General features: G+C 40.7%; 2 protein-coding genes across 8 annotated transcripts in view; one reads left to right on the plus strand and one right to left on the minus strand.

The window, feature by feature from the left end:
* Positions 1-4,505, minus strand: part of LOC126483891 (retinoblastoma-like protein 1) — a 175,787-nt gene extending 171,282 nt beyond the window's left edge. For 6 of the 7 annotated variants that reach the window (XM_050107157.1, XM_050107153.1, XM_050107158.1 and 3 more), the window contains exons 1-2: positions 4,284-4,505; positions 3,664-3,803 (exon numbers count right to left, since the gene is read on the minus strand). In XM_050107157.1, coding sequence (XP_049963114.1) covers positions 3,664-3,803; positions 4,284-4,421 — 278 coding nt within the window. In that variant the 5' untranslated portion in view covers positions 4,422-4,505. The remainder of the gene's footprint in view (positions 1-3,663; positions 3,804-4,283) is intronic. The other variant, XM_050107156.1, reaches the window with a different exon arrangement.
* A 1,123-nt stretch (positions 4,506-5,628) lies between these two features.
* The window catches only part of LOC126483893 (uncharacterized), a 168,628-nt gene continuing 146,921 nt past the window's right edge, over positions 5,629-27,335 (plus strand). Inside the window, exon 1 of the mRNA XM_050107160.1 lies at positions 5,629-6,142. The gene's annotated coding sequence lies outside the window, so the exon portion shown is untranslated. The remainder of the gene's footprint in view (positions 6,143-27,335) is intronic.

A 27,335-nucleotide genomic window follows, 5' to 3' on the forward strand; every position in this document is an offset into this window, starting at 1 on the left:
TGTGGAACCAATGAGAAAACATAGTTAGGTAATTGTCATGATGTCTAGTGTATGAAATTATGTAACGGCACAGCTGAACATGTAGTGTACAATGCTGTTAGATATAACAGAATATTCTGTAAAATTTAAACTGTACACTTCCTGCTTAATCCTATCAAAAACTGGGACATTCTGAAAATATCCCAGAAAGTTACTGAAATGATCATCAGGCTACTTTCTCCTACAGTCACATTTGTTGGCTTCGCCAACTCACAATAAAACTATAACACTGGAATATGAAACACTAGCCCAGGAAATCCTGTCATATTCTGACAAACATACAATAACAGGATTAAAGACAAAAACCAACAACCAAACCTATAATCCATAATACCCAGTTCAATAATAGTCCATATTGCACTCTCCATGTCGAAAACAAAAAGCAATCAATTTGTATCTCCACCAAAACAAGGCATTACATTCAGCAACTCTCATTGGTAAAAATATACTATCAACTGATTGACTACGACTAATGGAAATGAATTGCCAACTGGAGCACAAAACAGAAGAGCTACATACACCATAGGGCCTAAATGCTTTTACAAAAAAGCATGTACCAAGATATACAATAGATGACAATAATGTATTGTCATTCTCCTGAGGTCAACATCTCACTCATCAGGGGAAGATGCCGATTCAATTCTTCAGGTGGAATGAGGTGAGGTCATGAAAACGTCCATAGTGGATAGCTGTATGAGGTGTTATCCAAAACATCTGAGACTTTCACTGCAATGGTCAAACTTTTAGCAGTATGACATGCTACCAAAGCATGTTTCAAGGTACACGTCTTAGCTACTGGGACACAAACTTGTGTCATCTTTGGCATATGCAGTTGTGAGTTGCAGTGGTGGGTGTCCGGATGTGTTTCAGCGCTTCTGTGAATTGTCACATGGATAATGTGAAAGAGCAACAGATTTGCATTAACTTCTGTTTTAGATAGAAGAAAACTACAGCTGAAGCCCACCAAATGCTGACAGAGGCATTTAGTGAGAGTGCACTGAGTCAACCAAAAACATTCAAGTGGTTCAAGTGCATCACGGAAGGCAGAGAATCCGTGGAAAATAATAAACATTCTAATTGACTGTAGACATGCACAACACCAGAAATGATCATGCAAATGTGTGACGCAATTCACAAAGTTTGTAACAGACTTGGGCTGTTGTACGGTATCTGTCAACAAATTCTAAGTGATGGACTGAACATTAGATGAATTGCAACAAAGTTTATCCCTTGCCTTCTCAGCATCAACCAACAAAACCTCAGGATTCAGACGTGCATTGAGCTGCAACAAAGAGTTCAAGGGTGTCCAAAAGTTGTATCCAGAGTCATAACAGGTGATGAATCTTGGGTCTATGATTTTGACCCTGAAACAAAGCAGCAATCACCACAATGGAAAATGCCATCTTCTCCAAGGGCAAAAAAAGCTTGACAAGTTCACAATGAGATGAAGGCAATGCTGATCTTTTTTCGACATTCAAGGTGTATATCTACCTGGCCAAACTGTCAATGGGTAGTTTTACTACGGGGTTTTGAGGTGGCTGAGTGAGCACAGAAGGCCAGAGCAATGGAAAAGGAAGACTGGTTGGTGCACCATGACAACACAGTCGCACACATCTCACTCATTGTGAAGAATTCCTAGCTACATCCAACTTTGCAACAGCCCCACACCCTCCCGACTTACCAGACATACCCCATGCAACTTCTGCCTGTTTCTAAAGATGAAAACTTCATTAAAAGGGGACGCATTGATTTGATTGAAGACATCCAAGTGGAATTTCAATGGGCCCTGAACACTTTTCAACCTGCAGACTTCCAGGAGTGCTTCCAAAAATCCAAAAATGGGAACAATGCTGAGATCATTGTTTACGTGACCAGGTTGACTACTCTGAAGGTGACGGAGGACATTTTCTGTATAAAATTCTATATAAATCTAAGAATATTCTACAATAGGGATCAACTGAATGAGGCAGTGCAGTTAAGGCACTGACATCATATTTGGAAGGTTGGAGTTTCCTCTGTCTAGTCATCCTGATATAGGTTTTCCTAAATCATTTCAGGTAAAGGCTCGAATCGCTCCTTCATCAAGGTTGCGGCCATACTTATATATTGTGTGTGTCTGTATATTTTGAGCTACTTATTTTCACTGTATTTACAATGACAAATACATCATCAGATGCCCCTTTGATGATAAACACACAAAAAATGTCACTATTCTGAAATCTATGTGAAAGAAAAACAGGCCTGCAGTGCTTAACTGTAACAACTGCTGCAAAAGATGGCTACACAAACAAAAGTAGGCTATTAAGGACACTCTGCAAACTGAAGGTGCTGATAATTCCTACACTGTTCACAAATTTTCATTTTAAACTTGTAGCATACATCATACAAAATAGTTTACTGATGACAAAATATTTCACTGCCGTATATACTGGTTGCAAACAGGCTATATATTTAGACATAAAAGCATTAAATTTGTTTGGGTTTTAAGGGCATTTAAAAGAGCTAAGCAATCTTTCAAGTCAGCACACATACCACATGAGGTAATTTAATTATATCACTATTCTTACATTGAAAGGTCATAGTATTTAAGAAATGAGAAGTTAGAAACTGCAAAAGCCTAATCACCTTTTTTTCCTTGGACAATTTAGGTTAATAATAATTAACAAAAGTGAGTTCAATGCCTTAAACACTGTACCACCTTCCTCTTAAGGATGATGCTATGCAGCAGACAAGACTAGTGATTACATTCTCTTATACAGCATTTCATTTGGACTATGCAACAACACCCAGTGGTTAAGTTACAGCACATATGTTTTGGAGGTGTTGGTTACAAAGCTCTGTGGACGAATCCTCATTTAGGTTATCTGTGGTATCTGTAAATCACTTAATGATAGAGAAAATTTCCTTTTAAATGTGTCCATTCTCAACTTTTGCTGTATGCCTAATAGCAACAACATGATGTTCAGGTCTAGTCTAAATTCTCCGATTCATTTCAATTTTAACAGTTTGAAATGTCCGGCTACATTCTCAATCATCAAGTGTTATCTGGGCAGTCTTTGACTGTCAGTAATGAATATTTCACTTCACGAGTAGGCTCCATGGTGAAAGAAGCACATATGGTGCACTGTAAATAGCTACGTAAAAGATCACGCCCCTAACGTCTTTTGGAACACAGGATTTCACTGCTGGAAGTTAAACAAAAGAAGATGGAAAAAGTATAGAGAGATGGCAGAAAAAACACAGGCAATTATAATAAGTTAAAGACATATTACATGACTGATCAATTTTAGACATAAAAAAGAATCTCACATATGCCATTAACTACTTACGACAGTTGTTACAATTTGTCTATTACTGTGTTTTAAGACGAACTGGGTCATTTACACATCCAATATGCAAATATGTTTCAGTGCACTATCATCTGCCTACAAATCATCTGCGGAATGGGCAAGTTTGGCAGGCTATTCCCAAAACAGAAGCAATGTATGCTTTAAGAGACACTTACTGAATAACAATGATTTGTTTATTATGCCTAAATGTGATGGTAGACTAATTTTAAGGTAATGTAGCACTTGTAATTTTTTATGGCACAGCTGTTCCTAATAATTGGTAGTTTCTCCTTACCTCAGTTTGCAAAGTCGAAGTAATCTAGTTAAACTCACACAGTTGCCTTCAATTACAGATCCTGGTCTTCCTACTGTTGGCAAGGATGTTCTTCGACAGGCTACATACAGGGCACAGCCTAACCAATGGATCTGATCACCCTATTATAAAAAAAGGTTTAAAATTAAAAATATATTACTTTATAATGCCAAATGCCAGAGGCAGACACACACAATTCACTGTGAAGGATCGGTCACTAACTCGTACGTATCTAACCACAAACACAGTTCTGATTAATACATTGTAAATGCTATAAGAAAACTTTCATTCACACATAGAGGTACTGCTTTCCCAATATGAGGGAATAAGATACAGGTAGAGCCTCATATACCATGTTTATGAAAATTTAAATGCAACTAAACTACGCTCTTTTGAAATATTACTGTAATGAGCACTGCATGGTTAGCAGGAGCAAATGTAGTAGTAAAATTCTTTACATCTGGAATCATTTTCAGTTTGATGGACGCGCGGAGTAGATATAAGTGTCACTACAAATGAAATCTAAAAATCGCATATGCACTAGGGGCACACATAAAACTTTTCACACAAATATTTCACACTGCTGCTATGTGTATACTGGCCTCTAATGTGTAATTCTGCCGTATCGTTTCGTAACTTTGCCATGCTTCTTCTGCGGCATCTTTATCCATATTCAGGTTCGTACATAATTCTTGATATCTTTTAAACGTGTTTTCTTCGGGATTGTCCAGTAACCCCATCGTCGTTTAGCCACTTCCCAAACACACACCCACACAACACCTCCTACAGCACCCACTCACTGTCGTCAAGCTGGCGGGAAATGAAACCGCTTCGCGCTAGTGTACGAGAGCGACCGAAAAGTAGTCCACTACTTTTTAACTCCTATACAAAGATATTTCGTTGCAATACCTGCATGACCAGTTTTAAGTCTTAAATTAATACGGGACTGAGGTCCACTGAAGTTACTGTACATAAATTTTTTCGAAATACATATATGGCATTTTTATGACCCTAAAACGGGATTTCATTACGAGGAATAGCTACGTATTTCTGCAGCTCTAGTAATTACAAATCTTCCCAGAGATTTTTGCTCTCCTCTGGTCCGTCTCACGTTAATTTGATGATTCTGATGGTTACTAGAAGGCGAAAACTAATTTTGTGCAGACGAAATCCACGAGCGCGCCAATTCTTGCGCGCGGACGACGTTGCGTGTATTCAGGCGCTGATTTTAAAATACAACGCTCTCTATTCATAAACACGTAGCTTTCAGCACCGACGCTGTGATGCCTTCATTCAACACCCATAATATGGAGGGTAATTGCTGTAATGGGCAATGTTCGTGTAAAATGTGAAGACGAAGCTGTTCAATACGACGAGCTCCTAGTCATTCAACCGGTAACTGTCTTCTCTTGACGGTTTGGGAACAAATATGAACTTTGGCTTTGAATAGCCACCTCGTGCAGACGATCAACGGACGGATATAGCTTAGATTACCGAAGTTACATTTTCTATTTAATTCCATTACTTTCATCTACCTAACGTTACAGTGCGCCCTGTTTTAACTCACAATCAGTATTCTAAGTTACAGTGAGATTGTACCGGTAGTTTTCAATATTTAACGTAATTTGTAAAATTGGCGTTGATAATGGTTCATTTTCCCATTTATCTTTCAAAATACTTTCATCGACTGACTGACCAGGGCACCTGCCTATAATTAGTAGTTGCTCTGTCTCTTATCTCGCATTTATTCGACGTTTTCCCGTATAGTTTCTACGCGTATTTGAATTAAGTTCGCGAAGTAAACACGTTTGTTCATTTTTCTCGTAACGTCTAGTATAGTTCGTAATAACTGACGCGTAGCTAGAAGATTTGCGTTTTTAGTTAAATTACTATAGTTATGTTATTGACTCGCATTCACAATTAGCAGCTGGACCCGCCCCGCACAACTGAATTAATTCTTAGACTAGATTCGTAAATATGACTGTCGAATGACATTTGATTAATAAAGCATTCATAAACTAGGAAGATCCCGTTCTCTTACCTACCCCTTCCGCCATCACCATAGCTGTCAACGTAACTGGTAATTTGTAAGGGAAAAAAATGGTTCTGGGTGCTACAAAAATAACCGGGGAATAAGTTGACGTGAGTCACCCAGTGGCCGACTATCTCGTTTGTTATACAGGGTTCTGGAAATCAGTTTGATGATTAGCCCAGCAAAGCCATACATACATTCTGTTCTCTGTCAAAAGTACATAATGTTTATGCTCCAGTGATTCTGCCATGATCAGATGTTCGCTTCCTACAAAAAAAAAAGTAATCAAAAGGCAACACAGACAGAAAATGTCTGAGAAGTAATTTAATATCTCTTCCTTCACGGCTGCTATTAAGTGTCGACGATGAGGGACTGCTGTTCAGACCACCAGGAATACATATGAGGTGCGGCGAGTAGTCATCTGTGGAGGTAAGATAAAAATCACAATTATTTTGCCAATGGAAATAGCCAATAATGAACGTAGAACATTGCAATGGTACCTATATCACTATATTCAATAATTATCCATGAACTAAACCGTCCATTAGTGTAATAGGTTTATTTCATGTTTCAATGATAATTTAAAAAGCTATTCGCAGGATTTTAGCGATTGTGGACTACTAATAACTGCCGGCCAGAGTGACCGAGCGATTCTAGGCGCTACAGTCCGGAACCACGCGACCGCTACGGTCGCAGGTTCGAATCCTGCCTCGGGCACGGATCTGTGTGATGTTCTTAGGTTAGTTAGGTTTAAGTAGTTCTAAGTTCTAGGCGACTGATGACCTCAGGAGTTAAGTCGCATAGTGCTCAGAGCCATTTCAGCCATTTGTAATGTATACCTAGATCATCACTTGAACTTGGTCCTAGAAGCTTTCTAAGTAGGCTTTCCTGGGATAATTTGTGTCTATCTTCAAGCGTCTGTCAGATTAGTTCCCTCAGTATCGTCGTTACTTTCCCAGGGATGGAACGAACCTGTGACAATTTGGGTAGCCATTCTTTGTATCCGTTCAATACCACCTGTCTGTCCTGTTTGGCACGGATTCCGCACAGTTGAGCAATATTCTACAATGGGTCTCGGAAGTGTTTTGCATGTAGTCTCTTTTGTAGACCGATGAACCAGAGTCTATCAAGATTTGCGACTCACTCTGAGGATGGCCAGACGTTCCGCGGCCAAAATATTAGTGGAAAAAGTAGTCTCGGCGTTACTGCACGCCCGAAATTTAATGGAGTATTAATTACACCACAAGAAGTAAAAAATGTACATGTTACACCTAGGTATTTATAAGAGTTAGATTCCAACTGTGGCTCTTTGATATTATCTTCATAGGATCGTATGTTTATTCGTTTTGTGAAGTACACAGTTTTACATTTCTGAACATTTAAAGCAAGTTGTTAATCTTTGCACCACTTTCAAATCTTATCAAGATCTAGCAGAATTTTCAGGGAGAGTTTCGCCATAGACGACTGCAGCATCCGGAAAAATCTGAGGTTACTATTAATATGGTCTGCGAGGTCATTAATATGCAACATGAACTTCAAGGCTTTCGACACATTTCCGTGAAGAAACCCGAAGTTACTTCTACATTTATTGATGAATTTCCATCTAAGACAATTTGCTGCGTCTTCCCTACCAAAGAAATCCTCAATTCAGTCACAAAATTTCGCTTAATACCCTATACGATCGTACTTTCGATAATAACTGTAGATATGGTCCATTGTTAAATGCTTTTCGGAGCTCGAGAAATAATGCATCTACCTGACTGCCTTGATCCTTGGTTTTCAATATGTGAAAAGTGCGAGTTGGATTTCACATGACCGATGTTTTCGGAATCCATGCTAACTGGCATGAAGGAGGTCATTCTGTTAGAGGTAATTTTGAGCCCGGAATACGACTAAGACTCTACAGCAAATGAATATCAAGTATATTGGCTGGTTATTTTGTAGCTCAGTACTGCCAACCTTCTTGCATACGTTGTGACCTCTGCCTTCTTCCGACTACGAGGCATTGTTTTTTTGTTCGAGGGATCTGCAGTAGATTATAGTTAAACTCCGCCCAAATTCAGTATAGAATATGATACGAATTCTATCGGACTTAGGAGCTTTTTTCAATGTTAGTGGCTTCAGCAGTTTCTGAGCGCCATTGGCACTAATACGTAATTCACCCGTCTTTTCAATGGTAGGGGAATTGGATTGGGGTAACACTTATCTTTGTAAAGGAATAATTGAAAACGGTGTTAAGCATTTCTATTTTTGCTTTGCTACTCTCTAGTTCGGTTCGTGTCTCGTCGGTTAGTGACAGAACACTAACCTCGGTGTCACTAACAGACTATACGTACGTCCAGAAGTTCTTTGAGTTTTGTGAAAGATCTTTCAACAATTCTCTGCTACGGTAGTCACTGAAGATTCACGCTCTGCTCGTCTGATAGCCAAACGCGTTTCGTTCGGCATCGCTCTCTATCTAAAGCTATGTTTTGTTTTCCGCCTATTATGCACTAGTGTATATTTCATTTGAAGTTGCTTTATTGTGCCTGTGCTCCATGGAGCATCCATCCCATTATAAACTACCTTGCTAGGTAAATATCTATCAAGTGTATGGTGAACTATTCTTCTAAGGCTGTGCTACAATTCTGTTACATGCTCCTCTCCACTCTAAATATTCTAACTTCCTCTCTGAGATACGACACTACTGCTTTTTATGTAGTTTGAGAAAATATAAATCCTTTTCCTTGTTTGAACTGCCCCTTGTACATTCGTAATCATTGTTGCTGCAACTGCCTTATGGTCACTGATACCAGTTTCGACGTAAACGTTCTCAAAGAGGTCAGCTCTAGTTGTTGCCATTAGATATATTCTGTTTCCATTACGAATGGGATTCAGAAACATCTGTTCTAGGTGGTTTCCAGAGAAGGCATTTAGTATTTTTCACAGGGTGTATCAAAATAGTATTACACCAACTGAGCCGGCCAGAGTGGCCGTGCGGTTCTAGGCCCTACAGTCTGGAGCCGAGTGACCACTACAGTCGCAGGTTCGAATCCTCCCTCAGGCATGGATGTGTGTGATGTCCTTAGGTTAGTTAGGTTTAATTAGTTCTAAGTTCTAGGCAACTGATGACCTCAGAAGTTGAGTCGCATAGTGCTCAGAGCCATTTTTTTTTATACCAACTGATTGTTGGCTCCTCCAATGATTACGGTATGACTGGGGTACTTACGTACCAGCAAACTGAGATTTTCTCTTAACTGTAAAGTTTTCAGTTACATCAGGAGGTGTGTACGTTGGTCGATAAAAGGATCCAGTGTTAATTTTGTGTTCACACGTAATGCTGAGTTTTGCTCAAACAATTTCGCATGCATCTTCAATTTCTATCTCGGTAGATCTGGGTTTCTGGCCTACTCCATTTTCCAAGTCGATGTATGCGCTTAAATTTCCCTCCCGTCAGTTTCGGGTTTTAACCAGCTTCCTGTACCTAGTATGTAAGTTTCACTGCGCTTCCAACTCTGACATTTCGTTGCGAATTTTTCGGCAGTAATTTCGGTCAAACACAGACTTGGTAGCAGAAGACGGGGAGAGTAGGTCAGGATGATCGGACAAGAATTTAAGGCCAGTTTCTCCATAGATTTCTCCCGGTGTCACCTTTCCCGGTAGTTCAAATGAGAAAATAACAGATCAAGATGTTTTCATTAGCACTGGACCGACATTCGGAAAGAGCGGAGAGCAAAGTGTTGTTCGTGCAGAATTAGGAATTTCACGGTTGCCCGACAACAGCTAAGGCAAATGTCTGGGATGGGTCCTCGAAATAGCTACGGCCGATTTTGTTTATCATACTTTACCTCTTCGAGGAATATGTCGTTATGTTGTGGAAGTGTCATGCACCTTACAAAACTGGTGAAAATATGGCTACATGTTGGTGATTTAGGAGTGGTTTTCAGTTAGGTACTTACATTATATTTAAACTACGGTATTGTCTGCACTGATTAACCACAACACACGCATAAAATACTCGTACATTTACATTTGTACTCTGCAAACACCTTTCGGTGTTTGAGGGAGGGTATTGCTGGTACCGCTATGATTTACCTGTTCCAATCGGTAATGATCGGGAAGAACAGCTGCCGGTAAGTCTCCGTATAAATTCGAATTTCTCTGATTTACATCTAATAATTATTTTGCGGAGTATACTATGTTGGCGGAAGTAACATGTTGCCTGACTCTTCATGGAACATACTACCTTTGCTCAGAACATCTTTACACAAACGACTTATCACATAGTACCGTGCCCCCTCGTAGCACCGCCTTTCCTCCTTTTTCATCGTACACTTTCACCCGTGTAAGTATTTTTACTAATTGTAATATGCATTGTATACAAAACTTGTACTTGGGAGCTCCTCTAAGTTAGGTGATACAAGCGGTCGCTAATAACTGGGATACCTCCTGTATAGAAAACATGGCACCTCTCACAGTTTGGCTTGTGTCAGTTGGGTCTTTAAACCGACCCTGTATGCACACTACCTGTCTTACAGTGTCTGCCACTACACTTTCATGACTGACTCCATAAAATTCTCACGTTTACCAAATAAATTCGCGACGAAACGCGCCACTCTTCTTTGCAGCCGAGGACCCAGGTTCGGTTCTGGTGGGGAAGGGGAGTCCTCAACAAACAGCATTTGATTTTCTGCTTGGGAGCATGAGAACTTGTGTCTCTACGCAAGATACTATTTTTGGTAACGCAATTTCTGCAGCTAATAAGGCTGGTAGTAACATTTCATTATCTGGTGACTCATATACGAGTTCGAGCTGGGTATTTCGTATTTCAAAACAAAGCATTGCATTGATTGTGCCTGAAACTGGGAAATATTTAAGAGATTTTCTTAGCGATTATGTGAAGATTAGTTGGATTTCATAACCTAATATGTATGTTATTTAATTAAAAAAATATTTACACAACTTCACTCACAAAAGTAGACTACAGATTAACATCGTCGTACAGGACAAATTGAGGAATGCCACAGATCCCAAAATTTATTACATACGCCAGTCAAAACGTACACAAAAAAGGCTAAAATAGCAAAGCAGGATGTAGTTCTGATTTTTTGGTAGATTATTGGGATCAGTTATATTAAGTAAGAATCCAAGCATCGAAAAAACCTGTGCTTCCTGCGTAATACGCGAAAAACTGCGGTTCTTTTTTTTAGTTGTTACCTTATAACTCATAAACTTTGGGTTTTCCGATAGCTGTCTTTGAAGTACATTAAATGTGCAACAGTTTAAGTACAGTTGCAGCTCTATACGATCAGTAGTTTCCAACATATGAAACTTCAAATATTGGCCATTTTTTATCAACAATGAAAATGTTAAATTTTGCTCTAGTTTCTACCTGAACATCGGCATAACTGCTCATCCTGCGAGAAAAAAACCGCTGCGCCAATACATCACTAATGTAAAGAAATTTCGGGAGTACGTTCGTCAAGGTAAAATATTTGAGTGATTAACACAGCAAGATCACAATTTAATGTAAGCTTGAGAGAAGCTATTGCAAACGTGAAATGCTGATACACAACAGCCAGTGTAACCGCCAGAATGTTGAATGCAAGCATTCAAACTTGTATGCATTGTTGTACAGGTGTCTGAGGTCAGTTTGTGGTATGGAGTTCTATGGCTGTTGCACTTGGTCGGTCAGTACAGGGACGGTTAATGTTTGTGGATGACACTGGAATTGTCGTCCGATGATAAAAGTCATGGGATACCTCCTAAATTCGTGTCTGGACCTCCTTTTCCCCAGCGTAGTAAAACAACTCAATGTGGCATGGACTCAACAAGTCCAATACACAATAGCCAGTGTAACCGCCAGAATGTTGAATGCAAGCATGCAAACTTGTATGCATTGTTGTACAGGTGTCTGAGGTCAGTTTATGGTGTGGAGTTCTATGGCTGTTGCACTTGGTCGGTCAGTACAGGGACGGTTAATGTTTGTGGATGACACCGGAATTGTCGTCCGACGATAAAAGTCATGGGATACCTCCTAAATTCGTGTCTGGACCTCCTTTTCCCCAGCGTAGTAAAGCAACTCAACGTGGCATGGACTCAACAAGTCACTGGAAATCCTCTTCAGAAATGCTGAACCACGCTGCCTCTGTACCCGTCCACGATTGCGAAAGTGTTGCCGGTGCAGAATTTTGTGCATGAATGGATCTCTCAAATACGTCCCATAAATCTTTGATGGGAGTTATGTAGGGTGATCTGGTTGGCCAAATCATTTGCTCGAATTGTCCAGAATGTTCTTCAAACCAACTGCGACCTTTGTGGCCCGGTGACATAGCACACTGTCACCCACAAAAATTGCATCGTGGAATGGCTGCAAATTTTCTCAAAATATCGGAACATAACCATTTCCAGTCAATGATCGGTTCAGTTGGACCAGACAACACAGTCCATTCCATGTAAACACAGCCCTCACCATTATGGAGCTTGCACACTGCCTTGTTGACAACTTGGGTCCATGGCTTAGTACCGTGCTCGAACTCTACCAACACCGCTCACCAACTGAAGTCGAGACTCATCTGACTAGACCACGGTTTGCTAACTGCAAGGCCCAAATGATGTGGTCACAAGCCCAGTAGAAGTGCTGCAGAGGTTTCCACCCTGCATATGCATAAAGTATGAGGAAGCGCAGATAGAAGAGGTTGACAGTCTTAAATTCCTGGGATTGCAACTTGATAATAAATTCAGTTGGGAGGAGCACACTACAGAACTGCAGAAACGCCTTAACAAATCTGTATTTGCAATTCAAGTGTTAGCAGACATAGGCGACATAAAAATGAAAAAGCTTGCATACTTTGCCTACTTTCATTCCATAATGTCATATGGTATAATATTTTGGGGTAGCTGTTCAAGTCAAACGCGTGTAATACATATTATTTGTGGAGTAAATTCGCAGATGTCCTGTAGAAACCTCTTCAAAGAACTGTGTATACTAACTACTGCCTCTCAGTATATTTACTCCTCAATGAAATTTGTCCTGCATAATATATATATTTTTCCAACAAACAGCTCAGTTCATACATACAATACCAGGAACAAAAATGATCTGCACAAGGACTTAAAAAGCACTTACTTTAGTTCAAAAAGGGGTCCACTACTCAGGAACACTCGTCTTCAATAATATGCCAGCAAACATAAAAAATTCAGTTACAAATAAAGATCAGTTTAAAAGGAGCCTGTAAGACTTACTAGTGGCCAACTCCTTCTACTCCATTGACCAATTTTTTAATAGAAACAAATGATGTATTGTATATATATTCATACTATTCTACTCCATTGACGAACTTTTTAATAGAAACAAATGATGTTTTGTATATATATTCATACTATTAGCATTGTTATTTCAGCTTTTTATATTTAAAAAAAATTGACATGTTCCACATCCATGAGGATCTCCTCAGCACGGGTCTATGGAACGAAAAACTAATCTAATCTAATCTAATCGAGTTGTTAGCAAAGGCACCCATGTTGGTCATCTGCTGCCATAGCCCATTAAGGCCAAATTTCTCTGCACTGTCATAATTGATACATTCGTCATACGTCCCATATGATTTCTGCAGTTACGTCACGCAGTGTTGCTTGTCTGTTAGCACTGACAACCCTATCCGACCGCCACTGCACTTGGTTTTTAAGTGAAGACTGTCGTCACTGCATTGTCTGTAAGAGGTAATGCCTAAAATCTGGTATTCATGGCACACTATTGATACTCTGCATCTCGATATAGTGAATTCCCTAACGATTTCCGAAGCGGACTGCCCCGTGCGCCTAGCTACAACTACCATTCCGTATTCAGAGTCTTTTAATTCTTGTCGTACACCCATAATCATGTCAGAAACGTTTTCACATTAACCACCTGAGTGCAGATGATAATAATAATAATAATTTTATTGTCTTAAAGCCATTGCAGCAATAGACAAAGTCATACATATAATACAATACAGTACAGTACGTGCTATAGAAGGACAGAATTGTTAAGAACTTTACAGTTTAATATCACAGGTCATGAAATCCTTTACATTGTAGAATGGGTTTACAACTAACCAGTCATAAAGTGTTTGTTTGTATTATTGCTCTGGTAAATTTTGTATACCTTGTGGAAGTTTGTTAAATAATTTGTGGCCCATAAGTTCATAACTGTTAACTGATTTTGACAGTCTGTGGTAGGGCGTATAGATAGAACTGTTTGTCCTAGTGCTGTAACAATGTATATTTGCCCTGCGTTTTACTTTACGTAAGTTCTTTTTTGTGTAGATTAAAACATAATAAATATATAGGTTTATTACTGTCATGATTTTTTGTTGAGTAAACAAAGGTTTACAATGAGCCTTGTATGGTGAGCCTGTAATTATCCTAATAGCTTTCTTTTGCAGCAATAGTATATCATGCACACAAGTGGAGTTTCCCCATAAAATAATGCCATAGGATATGATGCTTTGGAAAAATGAGTAGTAAGATACTCTAACATAATTTTTAGGTACACAGTGCATTAATCGCCTTAACAAATAGATTACCCTAGACAATTTACCGCTAATATACTTAATATGTGGATTCCAAGAAAGTTTATCATCCAAATATACCCCCAAAAATTTAACACAACTAGGATCACCTGATGGAAACTTGTCTTTTAAACTAAATACCATCTGCTGGGTTTTGCTTTCATTAAGCGAGAACCCATTTGCTTTAAACCAGAGTGAAGCTTGCTCAATTGTCTCTGTAACACGTTTTAAGGCTATTAAGATCATTACTGCTGTTCAGAGATGTTGTATCATCACCATAGAGTACTGCTCTGGATTTGATAAATGATGGCAGGTCATTTATCATTATTAGGAAAAGGAAAGGGCCCAGCACGGATCCATGTGGAACACCTACCTCAACTTGTTCTATACTGGACATTTCTTTCCCAACACAGACGGCTTGCTTACGGTTTTGTAAATATGATCTTAATAGCTTAAGGCTGTTACCTTTAACACCGTGATGACAGCTCTGGCAATAACTCTCCTTTTCTGCCTTACGTAAACTATACTACCACCATCTCTACACGTGCATATTGCTATCCCATGACTTTTGTCACCTCACTGTATGCTCTTGATCGGAGACAGGTCTAGTGATTGACTAGGCCAAAGCAGCATGTCGTACTCTGTAGAGCATGTTGGATCACAACAGCAGTATAGGGGCGAGCATTATGTTGATGGAAAACACGGAATGCGGTTTATGAGTAGCAACACTACAGGTCGGATCACCAGACTGACGTACAAATTTGCAATCACTGTGCATGAGATAACCACATGAGTGCTCCTGCTGTCATATGAAACCGCACCCCAAAACATAACTTCAGATGTGTCTAGCATACAGACAGGTTGGTTTCAGGCGCTCTGCTGGCCGCTTTCTAAACAACACACGGCAATCACTGGCACCGACACAGAACCAGTTCTCATCAGGAAACCCAACGGACCTCCTCCGTGCCCTCCAATGAGCTCTTGCTAGACACAACTGATGTCGCAAATGGCGGTTGTTAGGGATCAGTGGAATGCAGAGTGCAGGGCGTCTGGCTCGGAGGTGTCCTTGAAGTACGCTATTTGTAACAGTTCGTTGTGTCACTGTGGTGCCAATTCCTGCTCACATAGCACCTGCAGATGCAGTACGATGCTTCACAGCCATATGCCGAACACAATTTTCTTCACTGTCAGTTGCGTCACATAGCCGTCTTGAGCCCTGTCTTCTTACGACCTTAAATTCTCGCGACCACCACTGCCAGTAGTCATTTAGAGGAGCAACATTCCTGCAAAGTCTTTCTGCAGTTTTGCAGAAAGTCAGCTTCTCATAGCCCTGTTACACAACCTCATTCAAACTCAGTGACGGAATGAGTTGTTGATAATGGCGTCTATGTTACCTTAAAGGCATTGTTAACTAACATCAGGTCATCACGTCCAATCTCATGTGTAACTAATGCTCGCGACCACGTTTAAAGCAAACCTGATTTGATTCATCGTTCCATCCTTATCCGGCGCATCCACCACCACCTCCACCAAAACCACCTCCTCCCCGACACCCAATGTGGCTTTCGACCTCCCTTCATTGCTGATGACCAACTCCTCCACCGCACTCATCTCCTCTCCCTCCAGCTTAACTCACGTCGCTCCGCCATTTTTGTCTCCCTCGACCTCGAAAAGGCCTACGACCACGTCTGGCATCCCGGTCTCCTGTTTAAGTTCCAACCCCACGCCCTTCCTGTCAACTACATCCGTCTGATGGCCTCCTTCCTTTCCCGCCGCCCCTCCTATGTTACCATCCATAATGCCAATTCCCACACCTTCTACCCCTCTGCAGGTGTGACCCAGCGCTCTGTCCTTTCCCCTCTCCTCTACCTCCTGTACACGGCAGATATGCCCCCCCCTCCCCCCACTCCAGCACACCTCTTGCAATATGCCAATGACACCGTATTCCTCGCCCTCGCTCCTACCTTCCAACAGTCCCAAAACCTTCTTCAGAATCACCTTGACCTTTTTGCCGCTTGGTGTAACCAGTGGCTCCTGAAAATCAATCCTTCCAAGGCATCATAGGTCGTACCACTCGCTCCTTCCGGCTCCTGGATTTTCTCCCTTAACGTCTGCGCCTGTCCTGTCTGCCTCACCCTCACCTAGCTTGGCCTCACCATTGACCATCACCTCACCTGGATCCCACATCTCCGCTCCATCCAATCCAAAGCCCACAACCGTCTCCGACTCCTCAAACTACTCTCTGGTCGGACATGGGGGTTGCACCCCTCTACCATCCTCCACACCTACAAATCCTTATTCCGTCCCATCCTTTGTTATGCCAGTCCCGCCTGGATATATGCCCCCCCCCCCCCCCCCCGCCAAAGGATTCGCGGGGGGAGAAGGGAGGTAGGGAGAGGTTAGGTGGGAAGTCCCTCCACAGATCCTTGAGCATCATGCACTCCGCCTCGCCTTCCGTATACGCCTCCCGTCCCCCATGCGGATCCTCTATGACCTCATTCCTTTCCCCCATCTGCTCCCATTCCTCGAACATATCCACATACTCTACACCTCCTGCAGCCTTCATCCCCCTCACCCCCCTGGTTGCTCCACTCCTCTCCCATCCCTGCCCCCTGCCAAGCCTTCACTGTTGTGTCCCCCCTACCCTCCATCTCTACACCCTTCATCTCCTTTCCCAAGGTGGCTTCCATCGGCTCCCCCTCCCGGATGATGCCCTCTCTCCCTCCATTTATCCCTCCTATCAACTCTGATCCTCACCCCCCCCCCCCCCTCCTTTCCTCTGTCCTTTCCCTGGGCTCCCTCTTTCCCCCCTTCAATCCCGTGTTTCTTCCCACCTAACCTCTCCCTACCTCCCTTCTCCCTCCGCGAATCCTTTGTATTCCCCTCCTCTGCCTTCCCCACTCCCTGTTGCGTCTGCCCAGCACCCCCCACCCCTCTTATGGGTCCTCATTCTCCATTGGCTCCTCCCCCCCCCCCCCTTCGCTTTTCCTCACTTTCCCCCCCTTTTTTATTTTCCCATTCTCTGGCCAGTTCCCCCCGCCCCCCCCCCCCCTCCCCCCTGCTCTCGGCTGTGGTATGTCATATTTTAGTGCAGTGTTCCAGTGACTGTTCAGTGTTGTTTCAACTTTTCCTGTGTTGCGAACAGAAACTATGCTGTCGCTGGGTGTGATTTTATGTCTTTTGCGAACAGAAACCAGACTGTCACCGTGTGTTTTAATTGTCTGTCTATTATTTTCCCTGTCTGCTTCCTATGTATTTTATTAGCATCATCATCCCTTTGTTCTATGTTTTAAGTTCCACGATTTTTTTTTTCACCATGTTACCCTTTGTCTCCGTTTTTGTCGCCTGTTTTTTATTATATATTATCTTCTCCTTTTTTTAAAACAAAGTCTATAGGCTGAAGAGTGGCATACTAAGCTGCTGCCAGCTCGCTCCCTTAGGGGGGAATCGAAATTCAATAAAGAAAAAAGAAAAAAAAAATCATTCGTCGTAGTGGTGGCCACTAGCGCCACTCTTATGCGACTGGCCTGAAATATGAATACATCTTCCACATGTAGAAACATGCTAGCAAATTCAGTTTATGTCACACAACTCGTTCTTGGTGTTGTGATTCTTTTTGGCCAGTGTAACTGAAGTTGTTGTAAATTTTATTAGCTTTAATTTAAGCTCAAAGTGAAGTCTCCAGGCCCAGTAGTTCTCTTGAAATTGTACAAAAACACAATGTCAGAAAACTGAATTTATGAAATAATGGGCCTAAAGACATCTAATAACAAATTGCGGCCATTCAACGAAAGCAAAATGCATAGCATTGTGTTTAAAGGTTGGGTTGTACGTTTACACGAATTACTGGTATTATAACAACTGAAAAGATTGTAACAACTACAGAGGTATCTCTTTAGTCAGCGTTGTGGGTAAAATCTTCTCAGGTATTGTTGAAAGGAAAGTGCGAGTATTAGTTGAGGACAAATTGGATGAAAATCAGTGTGGGTTTAGGCCTCTTAGAGGTTGTCAGGACCAGATCTTTAGCTTACGACAAATAATGAAGAAGTGTTATGAGTGGAACAGGGAATTGTATCTATGCTTTATAGATCTAGAAAAGGCATATGACCGGGTTCCTAGGAGAAAGTTATTGTCTGTTCTACGAGATTATGGAATAGGAGGCAAACTTTTGCAAGCAATTAAAGGTCTTTACATGGATAGTCAGGCAGCAGTTAGAGTTGACGGTAAACTGAGTTCATGGTTCAGAGTAGTTTCAGGGGTAAGACAAGGCTGCAACCTGTCTCCACTGTTGTTCATATTATATATGGATCATATGTTGAAAACAATAGACTGGCTGGGTGAGATTAAGATATGTGAACACAAAATAAGCAGTCTTGCATATGCGGATGACTTAGTTGTGATGGCAGATTCGATTGAAAGTTTGCAAAGTAATATTTCAGAGCTAGATCAGAAATGTAAGGACTATGGTATGAAGATTAGCATCTCCAAAACGAAAGTAATGTCAGTGGGAAAGAAATATAAACGGATTGAGTGCCAAATAGGAGGAACAAAGTTAGAACAGGTGGACGGTTTCAAGTACTTAGGATGCATATTCTCACAGGATGGCAACATAGTGAAAGAACTGGAAGCAAGGTGTAGCAAGGCTAATGCAGTGAGTGCTCAGCTACGATCTACTCTCTTCTGCAAGAAGGAAGTCAGTACCAAGACTAAGTTATCTGTGCACCGTGCAATCTTTCAACCAACTTTGTTGTATGGGAGCAAAAGCTAGGTGGATTCAGGTTACCTTATCAATAACGTTGAGGTTACGGATATGAAAGTAGCTAGGATGATTGCAGGTACTAGTAGATGGGAACAATGGCAGGCGGGTGTCCACAATGAGGAAATCAAAGAAAAACTGGGAATGAACTCTATAGATGTAGCAGTCAGGGCGAACAGGCTTAGATGGTGGGGTCATGTTACATGCATGGGAGAAGCAAGGTTACCCAAGAGACTCATGGGTTCAGCAGTAGAGGGTAGGAGGAGTCGGGGCAGACCAAGGAGAAGGTACCTGGATTCGGTTAAGAATGATTTTGAAGTAATAGGTTTAACATCAGAAGAGGCACCAATGTTAGCACTGAATAGGGGATCATGGAGGAATTTTATAAGGGGGGCTATGCTCCAGACTGAACGCTGAAAGGCATAATCAGTCTTAAATGATGATGATGATGATGATAATGATAACAAGTGAAAATTCTAGTGCACCTACCTAAATATGGACAAACAAAGTAAGTCATCGCTTCTTTATGTTGTTGTAATGCTGCCCTATTTATTGCAACAATAAGTTCCTTATTAAAGTTCTGTTGCCAATTCCCTCGCCCAGTTAACTTTACAGTATAATTCGGTTCTCTGCTCCATGAGTTTCTCAGCATGTTACCAGTCTAAGTGCTGCAGTCATGGACTGTGCTTTGTCCTTAGGATAATGTAGGTTAAGTAGTGTGTAAGCTTAGGGACTGATGACCATAGCAGTTAAGTCACATAAGATTTCACACACATTTGAAAAACATTTTTCAGTGTGTTACGTAAAATGTCTATTGCATCAGGTTTTTGTTTTATGTGTCAAAGAGCACTTGAGGACGGGAAAGTAAAAAAACTGAGAAACGTGGTGTGCTTTTGCTAATTGAAGTGAGTGTGATGTGTGGCCTTAAGAAGAATCAACAGTTTTTACAAGTGTTAGACAAAGTTCATGTGCAGGAGGAGATACACAGTTCAAAGTAATGCAGCGACTATTGTCGTTGTGGTGATACACTTCCTGAGCCACCATTTCAAGATTATCAAGGGCATTCATGGACCTCCAAATCTTTGCTTCCTCTTTGGAGACAATATGATGGAGGCATGTATCAATCATCAAAAGAAACTGCTCAATCATGAAGGAATAGCATGTACAAAGTGCAAACATTGGGTGCAAAGGAAACGATTTTTGAAGTGGCAAATCATCAATTTGATGACCTAGTCACTGCTGATTCCACATAACACTCTGCATGTCACAAAAAGTTGTACAGCATGCCAACAACTGTTAGATTGAAAAGAAACTATTCAGAGCCAACAAACATTGCAGAATGCATGGAATATATTTATAAATACATTGCTTAAGACAGGGAAGATGGTCAGTTCTTGTTGAATGACCTCATAGATTAAATAAAAAGTGATTGCAAGCCTGACAACAGAGCTGTCATAAGTCACCTCATGAAACGGTATAGTAATAAGGCCATAATCACAGAGGCTGGTCATGACTGCAGCCGTCACTTAGATTAGATTAGATTCAGTTTTCATTCCATAGACCCAAATAATGAGATGATTCTCATGGGAGTGGAATATGTCAGAAAATATAACATAAAACATTTGGCTATAATACTTACTACCCTGATCATTTATCAGGAGATAATCGAAATATGTTAGTACACTGCACTAAACTGGAGCAGCTAATATTTACAGAATTAACACTCTGTAAGAATGAAACACTGTTATGCACTATTAATAAATTTATCATACTCAAAATACCTAATCTTGACTGTTGTGACCAAGTATTGTCAGAACTGAAATCTAACTGACATTTTTACTTAAACTGGCTTAACAGTCTCTGTTAAGATACTCACCTATGGAGTAGGAGGGGTTGCCTATCAAAAAGACTTTCAAACCCTGTTTAAACCATGCTTTATCTGAAACAAAGTTTCTAATGGTTGCTGGCAATTTATTGAAAATGTGTGTTCCTGAATATTGGACCCCTTTTTGGACCAAGGTAAGTGATTTTGGGTCTTTATGTAAATTGTTTTTATTCCTAGTATTGATACTATGTATGGAGCCATTGGTTGGAAATAGAGGTGTATTACTTGCATCAAATTTCATCAAGGAATAAATATATTGAGACACAGTGGTTAGAATACAAAGTTCCTTGAACAGGTTTCTATAAGATGTTCTTGAATTTACACCACAAATGATTCTTATCACATGCTTTTGCACCCTAAAAACTTTTGCTTGGTATGATGAGTTGCCCCAGAATATGAACCCATATGACATAATAGGATGAAAGTAACCAAAGTATGCAAGTTTTTTTATATTTATATCTCCTACAGCTGACATCGTTCTCACATCAAATACAGACTTGTTTATGCACTGAAGCGATTCTGTGGTATGCCCTTCCCAACTGAATTTATTATAGAGTCGTAATCCCAGAAATTTAACACTGTTAACCTCTTCAATATGCGTGTCTTCATATGTTATGCAAATGTTGGAGGGAAATCTCTTGCAGGTTCTGAACTGTATATAGTAGGTCTTTTCAAAGTTTAATGACAGTGAATTATCCTTCAACCATTTGTTAATGTCTGTGAAAATTTGATTAGCAGCTATTTCTAAATCTTTACTTGACTTGCAACTTATTGCAATGTTTTTATCATCTGCAAACAAAACAAACTTAGCATCTGGCAATGTGACAGATGAGAGGTCATTAATGCGCACAAGAAAAAGCAACTGACCCAAGATGGTCCCTTCACTTACTAATTCAACATTACTCGCCCACATCACAATATTTTGTTTGTGGTTTTCTGGAACAAAATCCTGAAGCCATTTTTTTTTTCTTGAAGTCAGTAACCCAATCATTCTGCCTGAAACCCAAGGACCAAATGCACAAAACAAAGATTTGTCTGCTGCATTGGAATCCTTCTTTGATGATTCTTGCTTATGGTGACAGTCAGACCTGAAGTGACCGTACTTTCAACAATTGAAACATTTTATTTTCTTCTTTTCTCACACATCTTTGGAGAAACCCTGCTGCGATTTCTCACAGAGCTTTGTGAATGAAGCACTACCACTTCCATCTTTGTCCAACTTTTTCTTTCACACTTACATTTAACAACTTTACTTTGATGTTTTCTGACATGAAATTTTTGATTGTTGTACAGGCAAGGCAAGGCAGACAAACTTTTGGTAAACCACTAAGCTTCATGAGTACAATTAGTCCACCAATAACTGGTTTGCCCTTGTTCTACTGTTTGTTGGCTACGTCCAGGATATGAGTAATGTAACTCTGAACATTTCCTACAAATTTGTATAATGTGGTATCCAACAGAGATTCCCAGTGATTCATACATCTGGTTTTATCCTTACTGACAAGCAGAATTTCCAGGATATCTCAAGCTTCCTTTGCCTGTGTTGAGTTTTACACAAGTGCACACATACTTTTATCCACGTGTAAAATAAGAAGTGTCAAGCATCATCCTTCACTGCATTTGTAGCATTATTTGCAACAATGGCATAATCCCATAATTTTTCTCACATTAAAATGAGTTTCTTGCAAACTTCCATGTGTTGTAATCATCCTTATTTGCCAGTCTGTCTACCACTGGATTAGTGGTTTTGGTCAAACTATCATTTGAGGGCATTTAAGGAAACCCAGATTTATAGGCACTAAATCAGTAACTGATTTCTTTTGAAAACCATGAGTTCAAACAGTGAAGACTTTGAGAAAACACGAATCGAAACGAGCATCACTCACAACGTGGTCACATACCCTGAACTGCTTGTTCAGTTATTTAGCTTCCTTCCCACAAAACATACATAGTTCTGCACAGATTTACTGTTTTGGGCTCATAACCTGTTAGCAGAGGAAGGTAAAATGATGGGCCTGCAAAATTACAGACCAATATCCCTAAATTCAGTTTGCTGCAGAATCCTTGAACATATTCTCAGTTCAAATATAATAAACTTTTTTGAAACTGAGATGTTTATCTGCGTGAATCAGCATGGTTTTAGAAAGCATCACTCACGGAAAAGTCAGCTTGCCCTTTTTCTCACGTGATATACTGTAAACATTGAATGATAGGCAACAGGCAGATTCCATATTTCTAGATTTCCGGAAAGCATTTTCCACAGGGTCCCATTACAGATTGTTATTGAAGGTACAAGCATATGGAATAATACAGACTATTGACTAAGGCATGAGAGTACAGAATAAGTTCACAGATTGTGAGTGGTTCAAAGACTTCTTAATAATAGAACCCAGTATGTTAATGGTGAGTGTTTGTGAAAGACCAGGGTATCATGAGGAGTGCCCCATGGAAGTGTGATAGGACTACTGCTGTTCTCTATACACATAAATGATTTGGTGGACAGGGTGGACAGAGAACACCAGCTAGCAATAAATGTGGAAAAATGTAAGTTAATGTGGAAGAGTAGGAAGAACAGACCTGTATTGTTTGGATACATCATTAATAATGTCCTGCTGGATGCAGCGAAGTCATTTAAATATCTGGGCTGGAAACTGCGAAGCAATATGAAATGGATCGAGCATGTGAGAACAGTGGTGGGGAAGGTGAATGGTCAGCTTCAGTTTATTGGGAAAATTTTAGGAAAGAGTGGTTCGCTGGTAAAGGAGATGGCATATAGGACACTGGTGCATCCTAGTCTTGAGTACTGCTAAAGTGTTTGGGATCCGTACCAGGTTGTATTGAAGGAAGACATCGAACAATTCAGAGGCAGGCCCTTAGATTTGTTACTGGTAGGTTTGAACTACACGTCAGTGTTGTGGAGATGATTCAGGAACTGGGGAGTCCCTGAAGGGAAGGTGACATGATTTTTGAGAAACACTGTTGAGAAAATTTAGAGAACTGCCATTTGAATCTGACTGCCAAATGACTCTACTGCCACCAACATATGTTGCACATAAGGACCATGAAGATAAGCTACAGGTCATTAGGGCTCATACAGATAGTTGTTTTTCCCTTGCTCTATTTGTGAGTGGAATAGGAAAGGACACGACCAGTGGTGGTACAGGGTACCCCATGCACCTTATGGTGGCTTGGGGAGTATCTATCTAGATGTAGACATAGATGTAGGTTTTTGGGTTTTTCATGGAAAGATGCATGGGACTAATTATGAGAATTATGGCTCTAGCAGTGTTGTGTTAGTTAATCATGAACTGTCAAGGAGGAACATATTGAAAGTAGAATTAAATGTGAAGGTGTCTGTGATCGGTGATTACCTGTGAAAATGCAACATAGCAATGATCAAACAATGGAAAATCCAGGATGGAATGTAACAATATTGTAAAAAGCAAAAACACTGTCAGAAATATAGCTATCGGCCAGTAAGGACTTCATCAGAATTAGACAGCAAACACACACATACAAACTCACGCAAATGCAACTCACATACACATGACTGCAGTCTCAGGCAATTGAGGCCACACTGCGAGCAGCAGTGTGGGGACTGGGAGTGGCGAATGGGTTGGGTTAAGGAGGAGGCTGGGGCAGAGAGGGGGAGGGATAGTGGGGTAGGCATGGCGGGCAGTGACATGCTGTTAGGGAGGGCAGAGGGACGAGGTGGAAAGAGTGTAGGGCAGCTATGTGCAGTCAAGAAGTTAGACGGAGGGAGCAGAGAGGTGGGGAGGGAGGGGAGATAGTGGAAAAGGAGAGGTGTAAAAAGACTGGGTGCAATGGAGGAATGAGGGCTGTGTAGTGCTGAAATGGGAACAGAGTAGGGACTGGATGGGAGAGGACAATGACTATAGAAATGCTTATTTTAGTGTGAATGTGAAACAAGCATAAATGTTAATACGAGCCGGCCGGAGTGGCTGAGCGGTTTTAGGCGCTACAGTCTGGAACTGCGCGACCGCTACGGTCGCAGGTTCGAATCCTGCCTCGGGCATGGATGTGTGTGATGTCCTTAGGTTAGTTAGGTTTAAGTAGTTCTGAGTTCTAGGGGACTGATGACCTCAGAAGTTAAGTCCCATAGTGCTCAGAGCCATTTGTTAATACAAGACTGGATAAGCTTAGGCATTGTTACGAAATAACCTTACACTCCAAAAGGACAATAAAACTAAGTAATTTGACTTGTACTGTTATTCAGAATGAGATTTTCACTCTGCAGTGGAGTGTGCGCTGATATGAAACTTCCTGGCAGATTAAAACTGTGTGCCGGACTGAGACTCGAACTCAGGACCTTTGCCTTTCGTGGTACACAGTTTTAATCTGCCAGAAAGTTGTACTGTTATTATTTCAAACTGAGATTTTTCCAATTTTTAACAGAATAACTTCAGTATTTGAAAAGCGTAAGACATGTGTTTTTGTATTAGGGAACATGGTCATGTTTCTTTAGTAGCAAAGCATGTTCTCTATGTAAAGCTCTCACACTTGAGCCTGATAGTTTGACAGCCACAAAAATTAACATAAAAATAAACATTAAGTCTACAGTGTTACCCTATCATTCTGCAATAGATGGCAGTAAAGGCAAATGGTGATGCAGGTGGTATGTTATGTAGGTGGTAAGTGTCATACAATAAGCTTAGACATTTACACTGATCAGCCAGAACTTCATGACCATCAACTTACTATCGATATAAACCCATCCAGGCCATAGCAGCATCACCTTATGGGGAATGACTGCTGGTCAGATACATGCATGGTGCATGTAGTATCAGTGAGTGTGCTGTTCTTGTGTAGAATGGGGAAAACACGTGATCTATCTGAGTTTGACTGAGGGTAGTTGTTCTAATCAGAATCGACAGCAGACCAACACCGACAACGATAGTTCAGGTATACATGCCGATGTCGCAAGCTGAAGATGAACAGATAGAGAAAGTGTATGAGAATATTGAAAGGGTAATGCAGTATGTAAAGGGGGACGAAAATCTAATAGTCATGGGCGACTGGAATGCAGTTGTAGGGGAAGGAGTAGAAGAAAAGGTTACAGGAAAATATGGGCTTGGGACAAGGAATGAAAGGGGAGAAAGACTAACTGAGTTCTGTAACAAGTTTCAGCTAGTAATAGTGAATACCCTGTTCAAGAATCACAAGAGGATGAGGTATACTTGGAAAAGGCCGGGAGATACGGGAAGATTTCAATTAGATTACATAATGGTCAGACAGAGATTCCGAAATCAGATACTGGACTGTAAGGCGTACCCAGGAGCAGATATAGACTCAGATCACAATACAGTAGTGATGAAGAGTAGGTTGAAGTTCAAGACATTAGTCAGGAAGAATCAATACGCAAAGAAGTGGGATACGAAAGTACTAAAGAATGACGAGATATGTTTGAAGTTCTCTAACGCTATAGATACAGCAATAAGGAATAGCGCAGTAGGCAGTACAGTTGAAGAGGAATGGACATCTCTAAAAAGGGCCATCACAGAAGTTGGGAAGGAAAACATAGGTACAAAGAAGGCAGCTGGTAACAGAAGAAATACTTCAGTTGATTGATGAAAGGAGGAAGTACAAACATGTTCCGGGAAAATCAGGAATACAGAAATACAAGTTGCTGAGGAATGAAATAAATAGGAAGTGCAGTGAAGCTAAGACGAAATGGCTGCAGGAAAAATGTGAAGACATCGAGAAAGATATGATTGTCGGAAAGACAGACTCAGCATACAGGAAAGTCAAAACAACCTTTGGCGAAATTAAAAGTAACGGTGGTAACATTAAGAGTGCAACGGGAATTCCACTGTTAAATGCAGAGGAGAGAGCAGACAGGTGGAAAGAATACATTCAAAGCCTCTATGAGGGTGAAGATTTGTCTGATGTGATAGAAGAAGAAACAAGAGTCAATTTAGAAGAGATAGGGGATCCAGTATTAGAATCGGAATTTAAAAAAGCTTTGGAGGACTTACGGTCAAATAAGGCAGAAGGGATAGATAACATTCCATCAGAATTTCTAAAATCATTGGGGGAAGTGGCAACAAAATGACTATTCACCTTGGTGTGTAGAATATATGAGTCTGGCGACATACCATCTGACTTTCGGAAAAGCATCATCCACACAATTCCAAAGACGGCAAGAGCTGACAAGTGCGAGAATCATCGCACAATCAGCTTAACAGCTCATGCATCGAAGCTGCTTACAAGAATAATATACAGAAGAATGGAAAAGAAAATTGAGAATGCGCTAGGTGAAGATCAGTTTGGCTTTAGGAAAAGTAAAGGGACGAGAGAGGCAATTCTGACGTTACGGCTAATAATGGAAGCAAGGCTAAAGAAAAATCAAGACACTTTCATAGGATTTGTCGACCTGGAAAAAGCATTCGACAATATAAAATGGTGCAAGCTGTTCGAGATTCTGAAAAA

Source organism: Schistocerca serialis, chromosome 6 (assembly GCF_023864345.2).
Source record: "Schistocerca serialis cubense isolate TAMUIC-IGC-003099 chromosome 6, iqSchSeri2.2, whole genome shotgun sequence".
NCBI lineage: Eukaryota > Metazoa > Arthropoda > Insecta > Orthoptera > Acrididae > Schistocerca > Schistocerca serialis.